General features: G+C 44.9%; 2 protein-coding genes and 1 long non-coding RNA gene across 4 annotated transcripts in view; 2 read left to right on the forward strand and 1 right to left on the reverse strand.

The window, feature by feature from the left end:
• The window catches only part of TPX2 (TPX2 microtubule nucleation factor), a 37,487-nt gene extending 15,539 nt beyond the window's left edge, over positions 1-21,948 (reverse strand). Inside the window, exons 1-5 of one of the 2 annotated variants that reach the window (XM_042465881.1) lie at positions 21,760-21,948; positions 10,088-10,247; positions 7,615-7,734; positions 5,844-5,976; positions 741-869 (exon numbers count right to left, since the gene is read on the reverse strand). In XM_042465881.1, coding sequence (XP_042321815.1) covers positions 741-869; positions 5,844-5,976; positions 7,615-7,734; positions 10,088-10,181 — 476 coding nt within the window. In that variant the 5' untranslated portion in view covers positions 10,182-10,247; positions 21,760-21,948. The remainder of the gene's footprint in view (positions 1-740; positions 870-5,843; positions 5,977-7,614; positions 7,735-10,087; positions 10,248-21,759) is intronic. The other variant, XM_042465880.1, reaches the window with a different exon arrangement.
• LOC121929896 lies at positions 11,650-14,204 on the forward strand. Its single transcript, XR_006103768.1, has 3 exons — positions 11,650-11,784; positions 13,954-14,043; positions 14,145-14,204. It is a non-coding gene; the product is annotated as an uncharacterized LOC121929896 (long non-coding RNA).
• A 3,316-nt stretch (positions 21,949-25,264) lies between the features above and the next one.
• The window catches only part of BCL2L1 (BCL2 like 1), a 67,615-nt gene continuing 65,748 nt past the window's right edge, over positions 25,265-27,131 (forward strand). Inside the window, exon 1 of the mRNA XM_042465883.1 lies at positions 25,265-25,460. The gene's annotated coding sequence lies outside the window, so the exon portion shown is untranslated. The remainder of the gene's footprint in view (positions 25,461-27,131) is intronic.

Raw genomic sequence — 27,131 nt, forward strand, 5'->3', positions numbered from 1 at the left:
TTCCTAACACAGGCAGCACCAGCTTTCCACACCAAAGGAGCCTATTTCCAGCACCTCCTTTACATAGTAGGTAATGTGGCTAATCTTTGCAGGCAATGACTTGCATTTCAAAAATTTGCAGATCAGTCCTCTTTTGAGTCCCCTAAGCAATGAGGTGCTGAGATTCGCAAGAGGGAAAGAGAAAATTGGAATGAATCATCCTGCATTCTACTCAGTTTACAAAAATCAGCCTGTTAATTTACAGTTTCCTTGCTAGTTATTGGAAGTGGCTGTGAAGCACTGAATTTCTGCTTCAATCATCAAGTCTGAGAGATCTATTGTATTTTCAGTAATTTAGATGTCTTCCCACACACCTGCAGTCATATCTTGACATCCTAGAGGATTAGAAAGTTTCTTAAGTTGCTTAATTTCTTTTAAAAGGGTGGAGGGGCTCAAGATCTTTGCCAGAAGTTGCATTCTATGCGCATAGCCACATTCTGTGCTTGGGCAGAATGATACCTCTTGCTGAATCTTAACACCAAGGTCTGTCTTTCCAAAACTCTCCTAGTTTCAAAGGGGCTGTTAAGGGCAAGTCCTTGGAAGAGTAGGGCCCAAAATGCACACTTCTACTGCACCAAGCTTTGTACTTGAACACGGCCTGTGCAACAGCAGGGAGAGTGGGGGTATGAATAGCACAATCACATTAAAATATCACCAGTCCATCTTTTATGTCTCCCACACCAGGAATATTTCAGACTTACAATTTTTGTTTCTTTGAAGGGGGAGGTTCTTGTTTGCTGGCCATGGCAGCAGCACATTTCTCTGCTTGGCTTTTGGCCATGAGTCTGCGCTGGGCACTCTTCCGTCGAGCAGAAAGCCTCCTTGCCACCCTGAGGGAGAGAAGGAAAGGTCAAGTGTGCTCTAAAGAAGGGGGCCAGTTGCAATGCTTTGGCCATCACTACTCTGAAGGCAGCAAGTGTAGAAGGGAGAGAGCTTAGCTTCAAATACTTCCAGGCATACCTCAGTTAACGAAGCCTCTGACAAACAAGCTCATTTTCACAGAATCATAGAGTTGGAAGAGACCCCAATGGCCATAAAGTCCAACCCCATTCTGCCATGTAGGAAGACAACTTCCAACCACCCACAACAGATGGTCATCCAGCCTCTGTTAAAAAAATCTTCCAAAGTAGACTCCACTACGCTCCAAGGAAATGTGTTCCACTGTTGAACAACTCTTACCATTAGGAAGTTCTTCCTAATGTTTAGGTGGAACATATTTTCCTGGAGCTCTGTATCCTAGTCTCTGGAGCAGTAGAAAACAAGCTTGCTTCATCTTTAATAGGAAGCCCTTTAAAATATTTAAACAGGGCTGTCACACCTCCTATTAACTGTCTCTTCTCCTGGCTAAACATACCCAGCTCCCTAAGCCGCTCCTCAGAGGGCTTGATGGTTTCCAGACCCTTCACCATTTTGGTCGCCCTCTTCTGGACACAATCCAGCTTGTCAACATCCTTCGTGAATTGTGGTGCCCAGAATTGGACAATGTATTTCAAGTGACATCTGAACAAAGCAGACTTTTTACAAACCATTTTTTTACATTTGCCCAGCTTCTGCCTAGCTGAACATTTTTTTGGCAGCACTGGCATTGAGAGGATAGTGAAGCAGGGCTGGAGGAGAACACAATGGGATTGTCCTCTAGCCATTCCTACTGTAACTATTTCTGCCTTCCTACAACAGACCAGGCTGCTAGAATCCCTGAGCAGACCTGCACTGAAAGAAAGAGAAACAAGTCATGCCAGACAAATCTGATCTCTTTCTTTGATAACATTACCAGCTTGGTAGATGAAGGGAATGCTGTGGATATAGTATATCTTGATTTCAGTAAGGCCTTTGACAAGGTTTCCCATGATATTCTTGCAAACAAGCTTGTAAAATGTGGGCTAGACAAAGTAACTGTTAAATGGATCTGTAATTGGTTGACCGGCCGAACCCAAAGGGTGCTCAACAATGGCTCTTTTTCCTCCTGGAGGGAAGTGACCAGTGGGGTCCCACAGGGCTCTGTCCTGGGCCCAGGGCTATTCAACATCTTTATCAATGACCTGGATGACAGAATTGGGAGCACACTTATCAAATTTGCAGATGACACCAAATTAGGAGGAATAGTTAATACTCCAGAGGACAGGACCAACATTCAAAATGATCTGAATAGACTAGAAAGCTGTGCCAAAGCTAACAAAATGAAATTCAACACAGAGAAATGTAAGGTACTGCACTTAGGGCAGAAAAATGAAATGCACAGATATAGGATTATGGGGGACACATTGCTGAATGAAAGTACATGTGAAAGAGATCTAGGAGTCCAAGTAGACCATAAGTTGAACATGAGTCAACAGTGTGATGCGGCAGCTAAAAAGGCCAATGCAATTCTAGGCTGCATCAATAAAAATATAGTGTCTAGATCAAGAGAAGTAATAGTGCCACTGTATTCTGCTCTGGTCAGGCCCCACCTGGAATATTGTGTCCAGTTCTGGGCACCACAATTCAAAAAGGACATTGAGAAACTGGAGCGTGTCCAGAGGAGGGCGACTAAAATGGTGAAAGGTCTGGAAACCTTGCCCTATGAGGAACGACTCAGGGAGCTGGGGATGTTTAGCCTGGAGAAGAGAAGGTTAAGAGGTGATATGATAGCCCTGTTTAAATATTTGAAAGGATGTCACATTGAGGAGGGAGCAAGCTTGTTTTCTGCTGCTCCAGAGAACAGGACCCGGAGCAATGGATGCAAGCTACAGGAAAAGAGATTCCACCTCAACATTAGGAAGAACTTCCTGACAGTAAGGGCTGTTCGACAGTGGAACAAACTCCCGCGGAGTGTAGTGGAGTCTCCTTCCTTGGAGGTCTTTAAGCAGAGGCTAGATGGCCATCTGTTGGGGATGCTTTGATTTGGATTTCCTGCATGACAGGGGGTTGGACTGGATGGCCCTTGTGGTCTCTTCCAACTCTATGATTCTATGAAGGGGGGGGGGAGAGCACATAACCTCCCCAATCATGCATGCATATATACATTTCCCCTCACATACAGATCTAGAAATTTAGCCACCAAAGTGGAAATCATAAGGCTGATAAAAGAAAACGTCACCCCTAGATGCATGATAGCAGAAGCTTTCAGCTTATCTCTGGAAGGCTGATCATACTCTCCTTATGCTAGCCTTATCTGGTTGTTTCATTTCACATATGCATATAGTTAATTTTGGATAAAAAACTTGCTGAAACAAGTTGAACTTCTCTTTCTTTGATGGGGTGTAGGAACGTATTTCTGTTCTATGTTATTTTTGCCTCCAGTACCAAATACAGTGGTACCCCGGGATACGAAATGACCGCGTTACGAAATTTCCGGGATACAAAAAAATTAGATAGGAAAAAACTGTTCCGGGATACGAAGGTTTTTTCGGGTTACGAAAAAAAATTTGGTGCTTTTCGGCGCTTTTTCGCACGAAATCGCGGCTTTCTAGCGCTAGCGGCTATGGCTTTTTCGGGTTGCGAAATCTTTCGGGTTACGAATGCCACGGCGGAACGAATTAATTTCGTAACCCGGGGTACCACTGTATTATGTTAGAGTAATGCCCAGAAACACATCTACTTTGCTGAGTGAGGTGTATCTGTAACTTGTTTCAGTGCTTGCAAATATATGGAGGCACATCTGGCCAATAGGAAAAATGACAGACACAGGCAGTCAATTGTTTGTTCTTGTTGTGTATCTTCAGGTCGACCTTATCATTGGCTTTTCTTGGCAAGATTTGTTCAGAGGAGATTTGTCTTTGTCTTTCCCAGAGGCTGGGAGAGTGTGACTTGCCCAAGGTTACCCAGTAGATTTCATGGTCAAGGTGGGAATCGAGCCCTGGTCTCCAAAGTTGTAGTCCAACATTCAAACCATTATAACACATAAGGTATTATTTCCTGGGCAATGACATCTTGCATGCGATAATGCCTATTGTTTTGAAGGGGGGAAAAACCACTGTGTGTTCAAGCACATAGCAAGAGCATGGAGGAGAAGGTTAGCACCTGCTAACAAACACAATGGCTGTCAAATAAATAAAACAATTCTTAATCTCCCACCTGCCCCCCAGGCTCAAGGTGGGGAACAACATAGTTTAAATGCATAAATTAAGACATATAAATATGGGATACAGTAAAAACACCCAACACAAATTTAAAATACTGTATACCCATTTAAAATGCATACGTTAAAATAGACTGGGTAGGCCTGCCAGAAGAGATAGGTCTTTAACACTGTTTTAAATTCAGACAGCATGTTCAACTGTCAAATCTCTCCCAGCCAGAAATTCCAGTTTAGGGGTGGCTGACACCAAGTTCCTCAAGGTGACAGCTGTCAGTCTAGTCCTGGCCGGTAGAAGTAAATGTCCCCCAGAGGACCTGAGCATATCGGAGAGATTATACAGGATTATAATTACATCCAGAATCAGAAGCAGTCTGCCTCTTTATTCCAGATTATGGAGAACAAAGGCCACTGTTGTGCTTGTATTTTAATGTGGAAATAGAATGCAGGACTAGATGGATCTTTGACTTGATCTCATGTTCTGATGAGAGAGAAAAGAGCCAACTGCAGATGGAAAGGAACCAAAAAAGTGCCTTTTGGGGAATAGCCTTATTAGCTGCATTTTCTCCTGAATCTGCAGTACTTGATTTTTATCCCTTTGTCTGTCAAATGCTACATCAAAGAGGCCTGCCCAGATATTTCCATGCTAATCACAGATTCTGTTTTATAGAGCAGCTGCTTAGAATTGTTTTTTTAAAAAATCTCTTTTGAAGAAGACATATCTCATGGGATAATTTCCTCTTCTCATTCATGGGAATCCAGACCTACCCCCACAACCCACATGTGTTTTGATGAGGTAATGGAAAAACCCTGGTTGACGTCCTCAACCATTCAATAATGAACTGCATCCTGAAAAGATGCAAAGAAATAAAAACCTTTGTTCATTTGGACTGAAACAGTTAACCAGTTTCTTATGGGCAATTTGGTTTCAGATATTACACCCTTCCTGGAAATTCTTACCACTTAAAAGGACTACAAACCCAGCGTCTCACAGTATTTATTCAGTAGCTTTATTTACACAAAATGTCAAGCCAGAACTGTTAAGAATTCTGGCACAAGAGTGTGTACTGTCCAGTTGCTCCCACTTGCTCACTGTTGCACTTTGCCGAGTCTCAGCAATTGTGGCTTAGGGTTTTTTCCTAAAAGGGCCATTGACTGTCAAGTTACTATATTAGGTAGCCTGAAAAAAGGAAACTTTTGCACATGTCTGCACAGGCAGTGCTGTACAATGTAGGATTACAATTTCCATTTTCTTTATGACCCTTATACAGTGGGCCCATGATATTCACTGAGGTTTGGTCCCAAGGCCCCGCATGGATATCAAAATCCTTGAATGCTCAAGTCCCATTGTATACAATGGCATAGCAAAATGGTGTCCCTTTTTTGGAATTTCTATGTTTTTTAAATATTTTCAAGCCGTGGATGCTTGAATCCGTGGATAAACAATCTGTGCATATAGAGAGCCAACCAGGGGGTTGGACTGGATGGCCCTTGTGATCTTTTCAAACTCTATGATTCTAATTGCTTTCTAGCTCAGCAGAACCGCAGGTCCAAGGCAGACAAGTGAGAAGCAGAGGCAAAAGAGCCAGGTTCATAGGCTGAGCAGGCCACTCCATGAGAAAACATGGAATTCCTGTGGAAAGACCACCATGTCAGGCAACAATGGAGTCTAGCTCTGAGGCTGCAAGCTGTGTCAATGACACCTTAGAAGGGAGAGAGGGTCACCTGGATCTGAGAAAAACATTCTTACCTTCCAGGAGGCCTTGCAGAAACTGCTGTCGTTACTTCATTTGATGTGCCCTGCTGCTCTGTCATAGCACCAACCACACCGGGTGTCCCTCTATTTGACAGTTCTACGTCCTTATTTTCAGTGCATTTATCACCTAAAGATAAAGAGTGCATTAACTATGTTTTTAACTTTTAAAAACTCCCACCTTTGCTTCTGCAGGGTCTCAAAGCACCAAAGGTCTGCGCAGGAAAACCACAGCATCCGTCATACATAATCTACATAGCAAGGCGTTTTTGCACAAACTCTACAATCCACTTGGACCATTCTTTTTCCCACCTTTTAAAATTCTTGATGCAGAAGAAGCTTTTTAACTGAGTGGAGCCTGTGTTTGCTTTTACTGGTGTTTAAATAGGTCAATGATTGCATTCATTTTGTTTTACTTAATTCTGAGCTGACTCACATTCCAATCTTGGGAGATGACTAGAATATAGACAGAATAAATCAGGACAAAAAGGAGAAAAATAAGCCTTTAGTGTTTAGTATCTCCCATTTTGATTTGTGCTATTTAACTAATTCAGAAAATAGATGGAGTCAGTGACAAGTTAGGAGGTTGCCAGGTTTCTAGATGATATCAAAACCAAGTGAATTCAAAAGGGATTTCTCAGAAGGGATAAAATTGGCAACAAATGGCTAAAAAATGAGTTTCAAAGCAAGGGTAAAAGATGTGCATTAAAACAAAGGATCCTAATAGAATAGACCAGGGTAGGCAAAGTGTGGCCACACAGGGTGAAATTTGTGGTGCCCCCACCCCTGGGTGTCTGTGAAAATTTGTTTGCCCCAAAATGTCCCCCAACACTCTCCAGGCAGAATGGTGGGCATTTTCATCAACTTTTTTTCTCCTCATGCTACTTTTAAGGCATAACTTTATGGGGTGACTACCGGGTCATTTATTTATGTAAAAAAGGCCTCTCCTGGGCCTAAAATGGCTCAAGGGGGCCTAAAACTTGGCAAAATTCTTTCACGCTCTTGAGCGAGTTTGGAGTAATTTGTGAGTTAAATAATTTTCTGATTTTTTTCCTGTGTTGGTGGGGAAACAGCCTTCCAATGCCTCCTCAGGCCTGTGCAGTCTCCTAACTATCAGTGGCTACCCACCTGTCATAAGACACAGCAGAAGGATTAAATTTCCTACAGTCGTCTGGGGGGGGGGTTGAGGAGGAAATCTCATAATAATAATTAATTTAATAAAGATCATAGCAGTGAACAGTAAGCTAATTAGCAAGTAAGCTAATTTGCCCCCAACAGTCTGGGTACTCATTTTAGCTCCCTCCTCGGAAGGATGCAAGCCTGAGTCAAGCTTGGGCCCTTTTGCTGGTCTTGAACTCGCAACCTTGTGGTTTCGAGTGAATGGCTGCAGTACAGGCATTTAACCACTGTGCCACCAGGGCTCCCTATGGTGTGGCTTTATGACTGACATTATGGGCCTTCAGACTACATCCAGGAAGACTCTCTCATATAGTTCAATTTATGTGCACAGAGCAGTAGTGAGAGAAATTTAGCTGCATCCCTACCACACAAATGAACTCTGGGCTGAACTAGACTTGCTATGAATTTTGCCTAGAAGAAATCTGACCCCGCAAGGTGGTGCTGGAGATCTCTTGGATTGTGAGCTCTGCCACCAGTTAAGAGAATCAAGACACAACTCAACATGTTCACAGGCCACCATCAGATGAAGAACTCTGACTGCTGCTCATGCTGTACCACGTAACTGCTGCTCTGGACAGTAACAACTTACTGGATTTCAGCATCGGTGAGATGATAGCATGTGGGAGCTTGGCCCTTGATGCTGACGCTCTCTGCATGAATGCCCGTGTCATGTCCTCTCTTGGGGTGCACAGTGTTGGCCTTCTAAGATCTGCAAGAACCAACAACCTTGTAAGTTAAGCATGTTAGCAGGGAAGTCATCAATGCCACAAAGAGCCAGTCAGTCAGTCATGTTGGTCTCCTCACCAATACAAACACTTGATGGATGCTAAGGAGATAGCCAGAAATCTTTTGAGTGCTTTAGTCCTTTTTCACCCATGGGGAGATTAAGGAGTTGGAAAGTGCAAGAGGCTCCCAGGCCTCCAGAATCCACTGCCAGAAGCTGAGCCTTGTATTGAGCTGAACTTCTTTCTCTTGGAGAGCTAGGAGCTCAGGGGGAAAGAAGAGAGAAAACTTGTGTATGGGAAAAATTGGTAATATGGTAGTTTATTTCAGTGCTTCTTAAGCCATGTGATATTGGGCACTGGCATTTTTTAAAATGTGCTAGGGACCAGTGCCATATTTGTGCCCACTGATTAGAAATATTTCTTTCTTTCCTGGAAACTTGCCAGGAATCACTGGCTCAGTCAGGGACTGGCACTGGCCAACGGACTACCACTTTGAAAAGCAGTAGTTTATTTAAATGGTTTTTTAAACATATTTATTATAAGTTTTTAGTTCAGGTGGGGAACCACCTTGGAGCCCATTCAGGAGAAAGGCCACACATATATATGGAGGCCAGGGTTCAATTCCCAACTCGGCCACGAAACCCACTGGGTAGCCTTGGACAAGCCACTCTCTCAGCCTCAGGGGAAAGCAATGGCAAACCTGCTCTGGAAAATCTTGCCAACAAAACCCATGAATAGGTTTGCTATCAGTTGGAAACGACTTGAAGGCACAAACACTACACACACACACACTTGTCCCTCCATATTCGCTAGGGTTAGGGGCATAAGACCCCCGTGAACATGGAATAACCGCAAATAACAAAAACATCATGTTTTTACCCGAGGGACACCTCTCTAGGAATCTCTAGTTCCTCCAGTGCAACTCTATGGTCAACGTCCGACAGACACTGACCACACAACTGTGCTGGAGGAGCTACAAATGTCTAGTGGAATATTCTCTCTAGGAATCTCTAAGTCTTTCAGTGCAACTTTTAGTTAAAGTTGACCACAGAGTTGCACTGGAGGACTTAGGTGTTCCTAGAGAGCGAGAGATTTGGAAGCAGCTGGAGCTTAGTACTTGCCTGGAAGAAGGAAGAAGGAAGAGCCCTCCCTCCAGTCCATCTGCCTTGGTCCAGGCCTCAGAGGGAGAGAAGAACCACTGGACCTCATCCCCTTTCCCTTCACCATTCCCTTCTCCTTTTGTGTCGTGTCTTTTAGATTGTAAGCCTGAGGGCAGGGAACTGTCTGATTAAAAATATTATTGTAAGCCGCTCTGAGAGCCATTAGGGCTGAAGGGCGGGATATAAATACCTAAATAAATAAATAAATAAATTGTAATCTTCCCCTTGTCCTTTCATTCACAAAGATCAGAGTTTTGGTGATCAAAGTAATGACAGTTTTGATAGCCATTTGTTTATGTTCCACAATGCTGAGGGTCTAGACAGCTTGCATGTGTTCCTGCAATCATCAAAGATTATTTTCAGAACTATCCAAATCTGCCTGGATGACATGCAACCAGTCCTCAATTCAAAAACCAAATATAAGAATGGATAGAAACAACTCATTACCCCCTCAAAACATGGAAGCATGCCATCACATCCCAGACAGGGCCTCCCAGACTTGGTCTTCATCTAGAAAACAGTCAATTGTGCCAATACTAATTCAGAGCATTTCAACTGAATTACAGGATTAGAAGTCATCTGTCCTCCAAAGCTTTTAACTCTGCCACCCTAAAAGCAAGCTGGAGACTCTCAGTGATTCTGTTGGCTGTTTTTGTCCCACCCGCATCCACTCACAAGAGCAAAAGATGTGAGCAAAGGGGCTCCGCATACCCTAAAGAAGAATGGAAGGCCTTCAACCAAACAAAAGCTGCCTCTCCTCTTCCATCTGTCGCCAGATTCAGTCCATCACATGCAACAACCAGCTTCTACAAGTGCTTCTGCCAGATACCTGCATCCCCCAATCATGACAGGTGCCAATTCTGGAAACGTTATTTTTGGCCTCAATGGCTGGGAAATTCTAGGAGCTGTAGTCCCAAAAGTTAAGCCTCCCAAGGTTTGGCATGGATAGAGACAATCAAAAACTACCCTCTGCTTCTTTCGTGCATATGGGGGTGGGAAGGGCAGAGGCAGATTTTCTAGTGCTTTGTAACATCACTTTTGAAAACAACACTGTGCCCTCCAGGGTTTACCACTACACACCCCCCAGTCTTTGCAATGCCTCAGCTTAACATGGGATGTCACATAAAATTAGTTCCCCATCTTAATTTGGCGAAGAAGAGATCACTGCAGTACTCACCAAACCAAGCATCAATACCAAGGGTCTCATCATCGTTTATGTCTTTAAAGCTTACAGGATTAGGAACATCATAAGAATATGTATCCTCAGACATTTTTTAATAACTCCACCTCCTCCTCTACTGGAACAGATCCTTTTCCAGCAGTCTTGGAGCAGACACCTGGGAAGTAAATGGTATACAGCATTAGTAGCATGGCAAGTAACTACAAAAACCCAGAAGCTTATTTCCTTCCCACAAACCTGAGTTGTGGGAAGGTCAGCCTTGTCTTTTAACAGAGTGGAATGAGAGTCAAAGCCAACATGGTTGAGACAGGACCATTTTCTTATCATCCCAGGCCCAAATCCATGATTATCACATAGTACTTTGTAAACTAAAACTTTGGAAGGAAAGAGGCCAGAAAAAGAACCACCAGTCCTCAAATTTCCTACATCAAGTAAGACTGAACTTGGAGGCAACAGAAGCAAAAAAGGGAAAACTACTACAACCCATTCTACAAGTCACATCTTGAAATCACTTTATACAGCTTCTGTAGAAATAGTACAGCCACTCTGAGTCCAGTCTTGGGGAAAGGGCAGAATAACAACAACAACAACAACAACACAGCCTTTTAAAGTTTCTCCTGGTCTTGCTCTGACTATCTTTTTTTACTGGACCTCTCTGTTTCTACCCCCAATGAGGAATACCAATCCTGAACACTGTATCCTCTACTGTAGATCTCAATTAGAAGCCCACATTTGACTTGGCTACCATGTAAAAAGATGGTCACATGCAGAGAAAAGCTTGCAGCCCTAACATCCATCCTCACAACTATAACACCTTTAAGGGCTTCATTAATTGCAACAGCCTGCTTAGTTCACATTGGAACAAGGAAGGTTACAGGTGTCAGTAAGCTGTCCACAAGAGAGCAGGATTTTCTCACCAAGGTATCTCAGCTATTTTTCAGGTTCCACAGCTGGCTCACAAGAGGTCCTGAATTCCTATCACCAGCACTGCAGCAACCAGTGACCTTGCTTCATTCATAGGCTGGCTGAATGGGCTACTTCAAGTTTTGCAGAAGATGTTTTCTACAACTGGGTCGATTTCTGCACATTAAGATCAAGGCAAGGGGCAAGGTTACCTAGGACCAAGACCCTGAAGTCTCTCTTAATGAAGTAGATCCTGTTACCATATAAGTTTAATGCATGTGCATCAACACTTGCTGATAAGAAAGTAATTCATCTCAAATTCAAATAATTGCAAATTCAAGTAATTCAACAACAATGCACAATATTAGCAATTCCTGCCAGAGTTGACCCCCCCCCCCCCCCAAATGGCTGTTTTGAGCTAGGTCAAAGCAAGAAGGCTTCTCTGAAGCCAGATGGAGAGTGCGTGGCCTTCTCAGTTAGCTGAGATCTGGAGCAAGATGACTGCCAGCTTGGGTGCTTTTACAAAGCTGCCTTCACTCACACACTGGAAGGTTGCCCAGAGATAAATTACAGCACCATTAGCAGGTGCCACCCTAATTTATAACCCTCAGCTACCTCTTGCCAAGGTATGGAGTGCTGCCACATACCAGCAGGGGAGAGGGATCTAAGCCACAGACTGGCTGGAGAGAAGCAGAAGGGTCGTGCCATGAGAAGGGGGAGGAAGAGGAGGAGATGATGGCGGCTTCCAAGACTGTAAAGAAGTTGGGACAAGAGATCAAGATGCCTAAAAGGTAGGAAAAGGCAACAGCCCCCAACCACAGTAATACAGTTTCAAGCCCTGCCTGGAATGAGATCCCTCCTTAGCCTTCTTGATTAGGATCAAGTTTCTGTCAACACTACTAACTGGGGGGGGAAATCAAGTGCGTCATTGACGTTCCTTTTGCCCACTCAGCCCAACAAGTCAAACTGCCAAGCCAGGGACAGGCATCACATTTCAGAAATGGATGGCTCCACAACTAGCTCTCTGAGGGGCCCAGCCACTCTGAAATGGAGAGGCAGCTGAACAACCCAACCCCTGGGGGGCCTTGTAGGGAATCCCCCCACCCCAAGGAAGGGTTCCATTACTAGGCCATTTCCAGAACAGCAGGAAAAGTTAAGTGACCTGTGTAGGGATCACTGGAGGGCAGGTAAGTAAGGGGCCAGAGGGTACACCTGTCCTATCTCCCCATTATCTCAGGTATAGTCTGTATTCAGGGATGATACCTCAGACATCAACTCAGGTCAGCTGGACTATGCCAGAGAGATACCGGCCCAGTGCTATGTTGTGGATCAGGTTGAGGCAGGCTGTGTTCAAGTTACAAAGGCATGCCATAATTGCAAAAAGTCAACATGGGTTTCTCAAAAACAAACCTTGCCAAACTAATTTTTTTTAATTTGATAAAATTACCAGCTTCATAGAAAAAGGGAATGTCGCAGACATAACATATCTTGATTTCAGTAAGACCTTTGACAAAGTCCCCCATAATATTCTTGTGAACACGTTAGTAAAATGTAGGCAATGCAACCGTTAGGTGGATTTGTAATTGGCTGACCAGCCAAACTCAAAGGGTGCTCAGCTATGGCTCCTCTTTATCCTGGAGAGGTGACCAGTGGGTTGCCACAGGGTTCAACCGGGAGAAATGCTTTGATTGTGAGTTCCTGCATGGCAGAATAAGGTTGGACTGCATGGCCCTTGAGGTCTCTTTCAACTCTGCAATTCTAGTTCAGTCCTCATAACTGCTTTGAAATTAGCCTTTGGAGAAATCAAAATGCCCCATCATCCATCCCCCCCCCCCCCAATCTGCAAAGGGGACAGTAAGCAACTTCCTAGGGCTGATTACTATTTGTTCTTTCTTTTTCATATCTCATCTTTCTCACTCTATAAGATCCATAACAGTAGTAGTAGTAAAGCTGGCAACAAACAAAAGGTCCACATTTTGAATATTGCAAGAGGGTACTCCTACCCACACACACAAAAGACCAACACCTCAAAAAGCAAGTATTTTCCATTTGGATTGGAAAAGGTAATTTTTCAAACACATACTCCTCAGCCAGAATTTCGGACTACAAGTCCCAGAAATCCCCCCAAGGCAATTTCATTAAACTCTGGAAGCAATATTTACTAACTACAGGCCTTTAGCCAAGTCATACCTCCCCTGTCACTTCTCCCGCTATGGCAAATTCAGCTTACCAATGATTAGTTAATTTTATCACCACTGACTAGTTCCCTCCCAAACATGTTGACCAGGGACAGAAGATCATAGAATCCTAGAGTCGGAAGATACCCCAAGGGCCATCCAGTCCAACCCCCCTGCCATGCAGGAACTCTCAATCAAAGCATCCCCGACAGATGGCCATCCAGCCTCTGCTTAAAGACCTCCAACAAGGAAGGAGACTCTATCACCCACAGAGGAACGAGTGTGTTCCACTGTCGAACAGCCCTTAATCTCAGGAAGTTCCTCCTAATGTTGAGGTGGAATCTCTTTTCCTGCAGTTTGCATCCATTGCTCCGGGTCCTGTTCCCTGGAGCAGCAGAAAACAAGCTTGCTCCCTCCTCAATATGACATCCCTTCAAATATTTAAACAGGGCTATCATATCACCTCTTAACCTTCTCTTCTCCAGGCTAAACATCCCTAGCTCCTTAAGTCGTTCCTCATAGGGCATGGCTTCCAGAACCTTCACCATTTTAGTCGCCCTCCTTTGGACATGCTCCAGTTTCTCAATGTCCTTTATGAATTGTGGTGCCCAGAAATGGACACGATATTCCAGGTGGGCCCTGACCAAAGCAGAATACAGTGGCACTATTACTTCTCTTGATCTAGACACCATACTTTTATTGATGCAGCCTAAAATTGCATTGGCCTTTTTGGCTGTCGCATCACACTATTGACTCACATTTGTTGTCTACTTGGACTCCTAGAACCCTTTCACATGTAGTCTCATTCAGCCAGATTGACAGCCTCTCAAGGAAGGAGAGGTCAGAGGGCATGCTCCAGCTTGACCAGCCATGGTAAGTAGACTTTCTGGTTGCCCTCCAGTTGCTGTGGAGAATCAAGAGCATTGGGTCTGGTTGTGTGCCTTTAAAGTTGACTTATGGTAACTCTCTCCTAGGGTTATCTTGGCAAGATTTCTTCAGAGGGGATTGTCTTCTTCTGAGGCATAAAGAGGTTAACGTGCCCATGGTCACCCAGTGTGTTTTCAAGACTGAGCAGGACTTCAAACCCTGGCTTCCTGGAGTTCTAGTCCAATATTCAAGCTATTTCACCATGCTGGCTTGCATCTGTCTACTGTATCTATAATTTCATGTCTCTCTACAACCAATAAACAGCAAGTTAATTTAGGACCAGGGTGGGATTCGAACATCTTTCCAGATGCAGTCGATCTGCATCTCCTAGCAGCCCAAGCCAGCACACCCACTGTTGACAGATGTTGATAGTTGCACTTCAATGACTTCTAAAGGAGTGCATGATTCCCATCTCCAGTCCCAAGAGCTGCTTTTGACCTGTTCAGCAGAAGCCCAGATGGAACCAGGTTTCCGTGTGAATCCTCCTCAAACTTCAGAGCACTTGGCTGTTGAGTTCTCATCTCAAGACATTCAGCTACACTGAGAGAAGGCTGCACTCATTTCTAAAAGATCTGCAGCCACAAAAAAGGTTGTATGAGGGGCATAGAACTACCTCCATGCTGAATTAAACCAAGAGAACAATGGCTTGTAACTCTGTTGAATCTTGTAACCCAGCTGCTCACGTGCCTCAAGTCTGTTGATGCATATTAAAGGTTAAACCAGACTTTCCATTTCTGAAAATGCTTCACAGGATGGTATATAAAATCAGACCACTGGTCCAATTAGTTCAGCATTACTTACAGCAATAGTGGGGACCTTGCCAGTGGTAAAGGATGCTGGGAGCTGCAGTCCAACAATAGCTGGAGGACTGAATATTTGGCATGCCATGTACCAGTTCTCCAGGGTTGCAGCATGGGTTTTTCCCAGCCCTGCCTGGACATACTGGAGCCTGAACCTGAAATATTGTGCATGTACAGGACAGTCTCTGCTACCGAGCAATGGGTCCATCTGCCCTAGCCTAAAGAAGAAGGCCCTCCCTCCATGCCACCTGCTGTCATCCGGCCTCAGAGGGTGTAAAAGGCAGGCCCAGCTCCATCGGGCCTAGCCTAAATTAAGAAGAAGAGCCCTTCCTCCAGTCCATCTGCCACGGTCCAGGCCTCAGAAGGAGAGAAGATTTGCTGGACTTTCCCCCTTCCCCACTGCCATTCCCATCTCCTTTTGTGTTATGTCTATTTAGACTGTAAGCCTGATGGCAGGGAAATGATAATAATAATAATAATAATTTGTTTTATTTATATACCGCTATTCCAAAGATCATAGCAGTGATTAGCAAGTCAGCTAATTAGCAAGTAAGCTAATTTGCCCCCCAACAGTCTGGGTACTCATTTTAGCTCCCTCCTCGGAAGGATGCAAGCCTGAGTCGAGCTTGGGCCCTTTTGCTGGTCTTGAACTCGCAACCTTGTGGTTTTGAGTGAATGGCTGCAGTACAGGCATTTAACCACTGCGCCACCAGGGCTAATTAACTATCTGTAAGCTGCGCTGAGAGCATTTGTGGCTTAAGAGTGGGGTATACATGCAACAAACAAACAAATAAATGGGTCTTCTTTGCACAGCTGCCTGGGGGAGAACCTTACAGGTCACAGGTTAGCAGCCATATGGTTACCCAAAAGCCTGAGCAACAAGAGAACACAGAGTCATAGAGCAGCCATAGAGCAGTAAATGACCCCAAAGGCTATCCAATCTAACCCCCTGCCATGCAGGACTCCACAGCTAAAGCACTCCTCAGAGATGGCCATCCAACGTCTGATTAGACTTCCAAAGCAAGAGGAGTCATCACGCTTGGGATGCAGTGTATGCCCCTGTTGAACAACTCTTGCAATCAAGATTCTCCTTCTCTTTCTCAGCTACCACATCACCATGACACTGTGTGTATGTGGAGTGGGCAGCTAACAAGCCACACTGAAATTCAACATGGCTATGTCACACTTTATTCTATGGCTTTGTTCAACTGTTTCATCACTGAGCAGTGCTGCCATTACCTTCTGTCTCTTTTCAGATAATGTCTCCTGAAGAAAGAATCAAGAAGGGTGTAAAATGTCTCCTTCACAGCTAGGTACCCCACCAGGGACACTTGGTCACTGTTAGCATCAAGGGCAACCCATCTTTCACTGCACCTGGACAACCTCTGCTTGGTCAACATACAAGACACGACTTCTGTGAAGAAACAGGGCTGTACAACTGTAGTGAAGAAGAAACTATACTGGGTCCTTCTCAGCTCTCCACCCCAGTATGGCTCTTTGCTTTCCTTCCAAGCCTGTACTTCTCCAATGGACTATTGTGCAACAACATACCTGAAGTGACAGACAACTGATGCTACAAATAGAACTTGTTGGCACAGCTGCTGCATAAATCACTTGCCCAACTGCTCTTGCCTCAAATAAATTACTAACTTTTGGAGCTCAACGGCCCCTTTCCTTCGATTCACAAATGTGCAGGAATTCAGGATGTTTTGCATACCAAAAAACAACCGCTGTAAAAATCAAAGGTAAACTGCACTTTGTATTTTAGAGTGACTGCATCCTCTGAAAAGACAATCTCCTGACCACCACATTTGCTGGGCTCTCAGTCCAAGATCTGAAAAAAGATACTTGTTTGGACTAGAACTCCCAGTGTCCCTTACCCAACATGGCCAGTGGTGATTTGGATGGAAATAACAGTGGGAGAATTGACCTAAAACTGAGTTCTAGCTTCCCCTAAAACCGAGCAGGCAATTTATATGCTAGGTAGCAGCAAGACTATTTGTAAGTGTAAGTGTGTGTGTTTGTATAAAAATGTTTTTCACTTCAAGAGGTGTAAGCTATCCTGGAAGTCTGAAGTCAACTGAAAAGAACAGAGGGGAGAAAGATTTAAGTCAAAAGCTAATGCTGATTTAAAATAGTACACTAAGAACACATAAACTAGTATAAAGATTAGTACGTAAATCAGAAATATTCATGGCATGGCTACGCGGCAATTTTCATCCAGGTCATTTCAGACACGCACAGTATTCAAGATGAAACTGTAAGCACCATCATTATCGCTCTCTCTCCTTCTCCCATCTGGCATCCACTGGTAAAAATAAGCTGAAAATAGAAGCCAGTAACCCTGTGGTAAACAACAAGGAAAGTTAGCTATTTTGGCACAGAAACAGAATACAAGCTCAGTTTCCCAATGTAGAAACAGGAAAGTTTCCAACCTTCCCAAGTAAGAGTATTCAAACCAAACAGCCCATCAATGCAGTTTACACTGTCCACATCTGGAGTCAACAATCCCAAAAGTGCTGGTGTAATAATAATCCAGGACAGACAGGGGCAGCAGCACAGAATATTTCTTGCCACTTTGCTTCTTAGCTGTAGCATTTCTGCCTCTTTCTACCCATACCAACAATGTGCTTCAAGTGGCAACAGAAGCTAAGGTTTGACCATAGGCTCCTGAGACTAAGTGCCTGTCCAGAAGCCAGACTTTTTTGGAACCACCTCTTTGGATGTCTTTTGTTACAGATGTTACGGTTACGTGAAATATCTGGGGTTATTAAACTAATTTCAGTGCCACCTGTGTGTTGCTGTTGTGTGCCTTCAAGTCATTTCTGACTTATAGCGACCCTAAGGCAACCCTTAGGATTTGTTCAGAGTGGGTTTGTCTGTGCCTTCCTCTGAGACTAAGAGGCTGTGTGCCTTGGTCAAGGTTACTTAGCAGGTTTCCATGGCTGAGTGGGGATTCGAACCCCGGTCTCCCCACCACCCAGTCCAGCCCTTAAACTACAGTGGTACCTCGGGTTACGAAATACCCAGGTTACGAAATTTTCGGGATACGAAAAAATCCCATAGGGAATCATTGTTTCGGGTTACGAATGTTTTTTCGGGTTACGAAAAAACTTTTGGTGCTTTTTTCGGCTTTTTCGCACGGAATCGCGGCTTTTCCCCATTAGCGCCTATGGCAATTCGGCTTACGAAGGCTTTTCGGGTTACGAAAGGGGCCGCGGAACGAATTATTTTCGTAACCCGAGGCACCACTGTACTATATACCATGCTGGCTCCTGCCCTCCGGTGCATACTCTGGTTCATTAGCTCAGGATTTCTGATTAAGTGCTACATGCCAATAAGTCCATTTCCTCTACGAATGATTAGTTGCTTAGCATTTCTAATTTTCCTGTACAGTATTACAAAGAACCCCCTCTCAATAAGTACAGTTGGCCCTTCTTGTACACGGATTTTTTATACACGGATTCCAGCATCCACGGTTTGAAAATGTTCAAAAAAAGTATAAATTTCAAATATCAAACCTTGATTTTCCATTTTTTATAAGGGACACCATTTTGCTCTGTCATTGTATTTAATGGGACTTGAGCATCCATGGATTTTGTGATCCACGGGGGATCTTGGAATCAAACCCCAGCGTATAACAAGGGTCCGCTGTATTCTTAGCCCTTGGACTAATACAGTCCTCCCTCGCGTCCCTTGCTTATGCACAAGGGACAAATGGAGGGGGAAACAATCGGGTGCATGCCTGAGGCGCACAGTTGCACACCTATATTAGAGCCAATGGGGCTTGAATATAAGCAAAACTCCACAAAAAAGGAGGGGCGACAGTAGTTACCTTCCCCATTCCTAGAGAAATGTATGATACACTGCTGGCATGACAGTGTCAGGGCTGATATAACTGCCTCTTTTAGATGCTATTCGTGGTCATTTTCCACCTCCCTCAAAGCTTCTGCTGATAGAGCTTACAAAAAAAACCATCTGGGAAGGCCAAAGTCAAGAAGGCCAAGATGCAAGTCCTAATTTGCCAGCCTTCCAAGTCTCGCTTTATCTTGCAATATAATCCCCAGCAAATTTCTGCTTAGCCATCATGCTGGATGCTGCAAGCAATCCATTTGCGGAACAGGGGTAGTCAAATGAGAGAGAAAACCCATGCCAGTATTTCCCAAGCTCCTTAGCCCACACTCTCCTCCCCAAATCCGTGTCTCCCTTCCCAGCAGCCCAAAAATAAATGCCCCTGACATTGCATGCCTTGTAATCCAGACCCCACACGCTGCAGGAGACATCAAGATGGGACAAGCTAAAAATAGGCGTTAAAGGGATAGCAGAGGATTTGGGGTGACAAGTCAAACTTGGCATACAGCAGTGTAGGAAAGTGGCCTAAGAAAGTGGCCTAAGACGCCCCATGACTGCTGCTCAGAATGCCAGAATTGGGACACTTCAGAAGAAAAGAAGGGGGTGGGAAAGGAGTCACTTTTTGCAAAGCAGCACCTACCCATCATTTTCTTATGTAAAGCTTTCTTCCTCTGGCTTTTTTAGTGAGGGGGGAAATGGCAGGTAACCATCCTGTAAAACTTAAGAGTCGTGCAAGGATTCAGAGAGTCTGTGACCTGGCTGCCATTGGTTGTTTTTAACTTCAATTTCCCTCCTGTCAACTTGATGTATCCGTGCCACAATGAGCTTTAAAGGTCCAAATCACACTGCAGAAATAATCCGGTTTGGGACCACTTTGACTGGCCTGGCTCAGTGCTAGGGAATCCTGAGAAGTGTAGTTTTGTGAGACATTGAGCCTTCTCTGTCAGAGAGCTCTGGGGCCCCAATCAATTCCAGTTCCCAGGATTCCCTAGCATTGTTGACCAACACCTCCTCCTCCTCCTCCTCACTGTTTTGGCTGCACCCAGCACCAGTGCTCCTCTCTGAACAGTGGGAAAAGATGATGTGGCATAAAGAGCAAATGCTGAACAGCATGACACATAGCAACCCTTGTCTTCTGGGTTTGCCTGCCATTTCTAAAATCATGAATCAAACAATTTTTTTAAAGCCTTTTGGCATTTTGCCTTTTCATAACTGATGATTTTCCAGAAAGCCTTCATTTCTCCCTTGGCTTCAGAATTTCTGGTATTTCTGAAGAAGGAAACTCTGGAGGGATAGTTTTCAGTGAATCCATCCATGAACTTATCAGTCTGACTCTTGTCCCGCTCTCTCTGCCCCACTTTGTGGCAGCAAAGGTAAAACTGACTCGGCTGTATGACAACCACTTCCAGCTCCTTGGAACACAAAATACAAGTATTATATGCGCGCAGGTATTTTCTTCTCCATTGTGTCACAGCTTAACAGCAGCCAAAAGTTAAAGGTAGCATTCGCAAAGAGAATTTTACTTGCAGATCAAGTATGCCAAGCTATTACTTCGCACAATGAAGAAACACGACCAGTGTTACAAATGCAGCTTCCCCATCCTGAATGAACATATTAATGATTTTTGTTCCTTCTTTACGAATGTCCCCATAATCTGGCCCTTTTAGATGTGGTTGGCCTGGCCCCACAGGGACTGTTTTTTGTGAAAATCCATGCCCCCCAGAAAGCCAAACTCACCATTTTCAAACCAAAGAAAAAAGGGAACTGTGGCATCTGGAAGATTCCAGGTGCAACATTTACCTTTAAAACAGGGCTCTGTCCTGGGCCCAGTGTTATTCAACATTTATATCAATGACTTGGATGACAGGCCAATGCAATTTTAGGCTGCATCAATAGAAGTATAGTGTCTAGATCAAGGGGAGTAATAGTGCCACTCTATTCTGCTCTGGTCAGGCCCCAACTGGAATAATACTGTGTCCAGTTCTGGGCACCACAATTTAAAAAGGATGTGGAGAAACTGGAGCCCTGTGTCCAAAGGAGGGCAACTAAAATGGTGAAGGGTCTGGAAACCATGAAGCCCTATGAGGAAGGACTCAGGGAGCTGGGGATGTTTAGCCTGGAGAAAAGAAGATTAAGAGGTGATATGATAGCCCTGTTTAAATATTTGAAGGGATGTCATATTGAGGAGGGAGCAAGCTTGTTTTCTGCTGCTCCAGAGAACAGGACACAATGGAGCAATGGATGCAAACTGCAGGAAAAGAGATTCCAGTTCAACCTTAGGAGGGACTTCCTGAGAGTAAGGGCTGTTCAACAGAGGAACACACTCCTTCCTCGGAGGGTGATAGAGTCTCCTTCCTTGGAGGCCTTTAAGCAGAGGCTGGATGGCCATCTGTTGCTGATGCTTTGATTGGGAGTTCCTGCATGGCAGAAGAAGGGCCCCAATGCTCTCTTCCAACTCTATGATTCAATGCATCCTCTTCTGTTAAACATCAAAAATACTACTTTTTGAGAACCAGAAGTGGACCTTTCCAGCCACTTTGTGGGCTTAAAAAGAAACTCAGCGTGGGCTTGGATTTTTCTGGTAGTCTTTGTCTGGTCCGGTTTCCAAGGCTTCAGAAAGTTACCCTTTGAGCTTCAGCTCCCCAAATATTACTATTATTACTATCATTATTATTATTGGTTTCAACTCCCCAAATAAAGTTAATAATAACAATAACAAAATAATTATTAATTAAAAATTAAAACAATAATAATTGCCTAATGAAAAATAATAATTGTAAGCCGCCCTGAGAGCCTTTAGGGCTGAAAGGCGGGGCATAAAAGCCACTAATAATCGTAATAATAACAATAGTAGTAATAATGATAATGATATCTTTATCCGCGGAAGGCGAGGATCATGGAGTTGTGACGCAAAAAATGCAACTTTTCCACACTGGGCCCGTTTCTCGCGGATGATCGCGAAGGGACCCCAGGAACCGGCCTCCCTAGAAGCCCCTTCCCCAGAACTTACCTCAGGAGCAGCCTCCTCGCTTGGCTTCGCGGCGGCCGCCGCCGTTAAACAATTTCAAATCTCTCCCTCAGTTCCGAACTGGCCAATCGCTGCCCTCCGGCCTCTCCGTCGAGCCACGCCATTGGTCGGAAGAGGGAAGGGGCGGGGCGGGGCGTGACGCTAAAACCCGCCCCCTGCCTTCTTCCTCTCGAAAGGCCGGTTCGGCCTTTCTTTTCACCTCTCCTCCCAGGTGCCTTCGCGCCGCGCAGGGGTTCCTGGGTAACGTAGTCCCGAAGGCGTGAACGGGGTGAGGAAAAGCTATAGGCCCTGAGAGGAAAAACCACAAGTCCCAGAAAGCATAGCAGTAATTATAATGCCCCCATCCTGTGGTACCTTGGGATTTGTAGTCAAGCTACACTACTACAAATCCCAGCATTCTGGCAATTAAAGTGGTGCTAAACTGTTTCAATTCTGTAGTGTGTGCATACACAACAAAGCTGCTGCCACACTGCAGTTGGACACAGCTTTAATTGCCATGGCTCCGTCCAGTGGAATCCTGGGATTTGTAGGCATACTCTGCCAGAGCACTCTGGTGCCTCACCAAACTACAAATCCCAGGAAAGGGTGCTCAGCAATGGCTCCTTTTCATCCTGGAGAGAAGTGACCAGTGGGGTGTCCAGTGGGGCTCTGTCCTGGGCCCAGTGCTATTCAACATCTTTATCAATGACCTGGATGACAGAATTGGAAGCATACTTATCAAATTTGCAGATGATACCAAATTAGGGGGAATAGCTAATACTCCAGAGGACAGGATCAAGATTCAAAATGACCTGAATAGACTAGAAAGCTGGGCCAAAGCTAACAAAATGAATTTCAACACGGAGAAATGTAAGGTATTGCACTTAGGGCAGAAAAATAAAATGCACAGATATAGGATGGGTGACACCTGGCTGAATGAAACTACGTGTGAAAGGGATCTAGGAGTCCAAGTAGACCACAAGTTGAACATGAGTGAACAGTGTGATGCGGCAGCTAAAAAGGCCAATGCAATTCTAGGCTGCATCAATAAAAGTATAGTGTCTAGATCAAGAGAAGTAATAGTCCCACTGTATTCTGCTCTGGTCAGGCCCCACCTGGAATATTGTGTCCAGTTCTGGGCGCCACAATTCAAAAAGGCCATTGAGAAACTGGAGCCATGTGTCCAAAGGAGGGCGACAAAAATGGTGAAGGGTCTGGAAACCATGCCCTATGAGGAACGACTCAGGGAGCTGGGGATGTTTAGCCTGGAGAAAAGAAGGTTAAGAGGCGATATGATAGCCCTGTTTAAATATTTGAAGGGATGTCATATTGAGGAGGGAACAAGCTTGTTTTCTGCTGCTCCAGAGAACAGGACCCGGAACAATGGATCCAAGCTGCAGGAAAAGAGATTCCACCTCAACATTAGGAGGAACTTCCTGACAGTAAGGGCTGTTCGACAGTGGAATGCACTCCTTCCTCGGAGGGTGATAGAGTCTCCTTCCTTGGAGGTCTTTAAACAGAGGCTGGATGGCCATCTGTCGGGGATGCTTTGATTGTGATTTCCTGCATGGCAGAATGGATGGCCCCTCTGTTCTCTTTCAACTCTAGGATTCTATGATTTCTGGAATGAATATTCAAGGCCAAGGTTTAAAGGTGCAGCAAAATAAACAGATCATCTGTTTTCAAAGATGTTACAGACACAACCCAGTTAAGAAAGCCTCTGACAAAGAAGCTCCTCTGAGAAAAAAATATATTCAGGAGCAGTCATGCTGCCATACAGCAAATAAAGTAAAATCCACAAAACAGCCATACCTTTTTTGAGGCCAACTAAATGCACAAAATACCTCATGCAAGGTTCTGAAGCCTCAGTGGCTTCTTCATCAGGCAAAGGATGCTAAAATACCATCCAGGAGAAGAAAAGGTGCTGATGTTCAGAGTCACAGGCCTACATTTTGCTTCTGTTATCATTCAGCTGCTCTAGTCTAGAGGAATGTCTAACTGCCTTGGATCCCATTATGGGGGGAAAAGTGGGATACAAATCCAATAAGTAAATACAAATAAGAACCTCAGCGCAGGCAGAAGCCTCTCCCTGTCCTCCCTGAAATAATCCATCTTGACACCACTTTAATTGCCAGTGGCTCAGTGCTGTTGAGTTCTGGGATTTGTAGTTTTGTGAGACTCCTCTGTCCAGGAATTCACCCATATGGGTTTGGGAATAGGAAGAGTGGGAACGGACCTTGTCCAGCTTTGAATGCCGCAGATACAATTGCAGCTGCTGGGAAACTGCTAAGATCTATGGGTCATTGAATCATTTACTGTTATGTTTGAGCAACAGGGGCTGACTAAGGAAAAGTAAACTGAATGCTCAATTGCTGTTTGTTAAAAGCTAGCACCAAGCAGACACATAGAATCTGCACCAAATGAATCTCAGTAAGAGACAAGTGGATTTTTTAGTCGTCTTTAACATCTCCTGCAAGCTTATAAATGTCAGAATCCGATCAACAGAGCTGTTCTTTTTTTGCTCCTGGTGCAAACAGACTGCTCTGCGGTTCTGTTCTGGGAGGTGTGTGAAATATAGATTTCTAGGCACCAAAGTACCAAATGAAATTGATCAGGACAAAACAAGTGAAACAGCAAGATCCAGTTTGTTCATTAGTCTTGTAAGAAAGGGCTCTCCTGGGCAAGAAGGCACAGTGAGTTTTGAATCCCTTTTCCCAGCAGCATTTCCCCACCTTTGTGACTTTATCGGCTGGACAACTGATCACAAATGCCTGAAATGAATATGTTACCCCCGCTCCTGTTTATAATTCCTCCTCCTCAAAAGTTAAAATCCCCCAACTCTTATTTGCAGGTTTCCTTCCGTGGGGTTAGGCTGACATGGTCTTTGGCCACAGTTTGAGCCCTTGCAGACAGTCAGCTGGCGTTTGGCCTTCATCCTCACTAGGCTGGACTCCATTGCATTTTCTAGCTGTCCTCCCAGCTTATTAGTACCACCTTCCTTCCTTCCTGGGAATTCCTGTAACAAGGTATGTGACCTATAGGCCTTTGCTTCAGACCAAGGAGACTGGCTCCTCTGAAGCCAAAGCTGGCTTTTAAATAAAAACAACTGGACTTAGAATCATAGAACCAGAGGGCCATCCAGTCCAACCCCATTCTGCCACTTTTCATTCACTTCTGGCTCTTCCTGAAATATCTGCAATAATATCATTTAAAAATAATTATATAATAACGACAATAATTTATATGCATAATTATTTATATTTTATAATAAAAATAAACACATTTTGTCATGTGATGCTGGCACTCAGCCATTAGGGGGCGCCAACACTTTTTCTTTGGCATGGAAGCTAACTGCGCCTGCGCACTGGCTCACTTCCTCGGCCTCGATACTTTTGCACGCATGCGCACTACGGAGCACCGGCCCTCGGTCCCCCTCCCACCTCCAAGGCGCGCATGCGCGACATCTGCGCCTCGCGCATGCGCCCTTCCCTTCGCCCGGCCGGTGAAGGAGCGAAGCAGCTGCTGAGGCAGAAACCGCCGCTTAGGCTTAGCAGACGGGGGAAGAAGTCTCGCCGCTGCCGCCGGAGCAACCGAACCCTTTAGAGCCTCGGCTCTCGCCGTCGCGGTCGCGGTTTCCTGTCAGCCGCCTTTTCCCAGAGAGAGCCGGCGAAGAGAGGGGCGGGGCTTCTTCGCCAGTTTCTGAGGTAGGGGGCGGAGCTGGGTAGGGATGGACAGGTCGCACGGCCAATGAGGATGCGGCTGCTGTGGGCGGGCTCTTTGCCACCTTCCTCGCGCTGGGATTGGTCCAGCTTGGGACTGGGGGCGGGGCTATACTCTGTCCTGAGAAAATGAATGAGAAGTTGGAGGAAGGAAGGAAGGAGAGAGAGAGAGAGAGAGAGAGAGAGCCTGCCCTCTGCAAAGTTTGGAGAAACTCCTTTTTTATTGGATTGCAACTCCCAGTATCCACTCACAACGCATGCTGCCAATCAGGACTATTCCCACAAAGCATGGCTCAGTGCTATGGAATTCTGGGAATTCTCTGACACAGGAAGCTAGAAAGCCACACAAAACTACACTTCCCAGAATTCCATAGTATTGAGCCAGGGAAGTTAAAGTGGTTCCAAACCGGATTATTTCTGCAGTGCGGATGCAGCCCAAGTCTACTTCCCTGCAAATGTTGGACCTTTCTCTCCATAAGGAGACTTGGGCTGCATCCGCACTGCAGAAATAACCCAGTTTGGCACCGCTTTAACTGCCCTGGCTCTGTTATTATTATTATGCTTATTTATTTCGCGCCTTCCTCCCAAAACAGGGACTCAAGGCGGCTTCTACATCTAAAACAGGCCAAGTTAAAAACACTATAAAATGCTATGGAATTCTGGGGATTGTAGTTTCATGGGATGTTTAGCCTTCTCTGTCAGGTGCTTTTGCACCACAACAAACTACAGTTCCCAGAAATGCATAGCACTGAGCCATGGCAGTTATAGAATCACAGAACTGGACGAGACGCCGAGGGCCCTCCAGTCCAGCCCCATTCTGCCATGCAGGAACTCTCAGTCAAAACATCTTTGTTTAAAGACCTCCAAAGAGGGAGACTCCATCACTCTCTGAGGCAGCGTCTTCCACTGTTGAACATCTCTTACCATCAGGATGTTCTTCCTTAAGGTTTAGGTGGAATTTAGGTTTTAAGCAGAGGAAAACTGTATTGAGGAATAGCTCTAGAGAAGATTGCCCTCCCCTCTTACCTATTATGAATAGTAATCAAGTGCATTATAACAGTCACAGAATCATAGAGTTGGAAGAGACTCCAAGAGCCATCTGCCATGCAGGAACTATCAACCAAAGCACCAAGTGGTTTCACACCAGATTATTTCTTCAGTGCGGATGCAGCCTTGAGGAATCATAGAGTTGGAAGAGATCCCAAAGGTCATCCAGTCCAACCTCTTTCAGCCACACAGAGTCAAAAGTCCTCCCCGGGACAGATGACCATCTAGCCTCTGTTTCAAAACCTCCACAAGAAGGAGACTCTACCAGACACCGAGGCAGCAGCATCTTCCACTGTCGAACAGCTCTTACTGTCAGGAAGTTCCTCCTGATGTTGAGGTGGAATCTCTTTTCCTGGAGCTTACATCCATTGCTCCATGTCCTGTTTTCTGGAGCAGCAGAAAACAAGTTTGTTCCCTCACCCATATATGACATCCACATTGAGGAAACCATGCCTTATGAGGAGAGACTTAGGGAGCTGGGTATGCTTAGCCTGGAGAAGAGAAGGTTAAGAGGTGATATGATAGTATTAAGTATTTGAAGGGGTGTCACATTGAGGATAAGCAAGCTTGTTTTCTGCTGCTCCAGAGACTAGAACACAGAACAATGGA

The sequence above is a fragment of the Sceloporus undulatus genome, chromosome 4 (genome assembly GCF_019175285.1).
Source record: "Sceloporus undulatus isolate JIND9_A2432 ecotype Alabama chromosome 4, SceUnd_v1.1, whole genome shotgun sequence".
Taxonomy (NCBI): Eukaryota; Metazoa; Chordata; class Lepidosauria; order Squamata; family Phrynosomatidae; genus Sceloporus; species Sceloporus undulatus.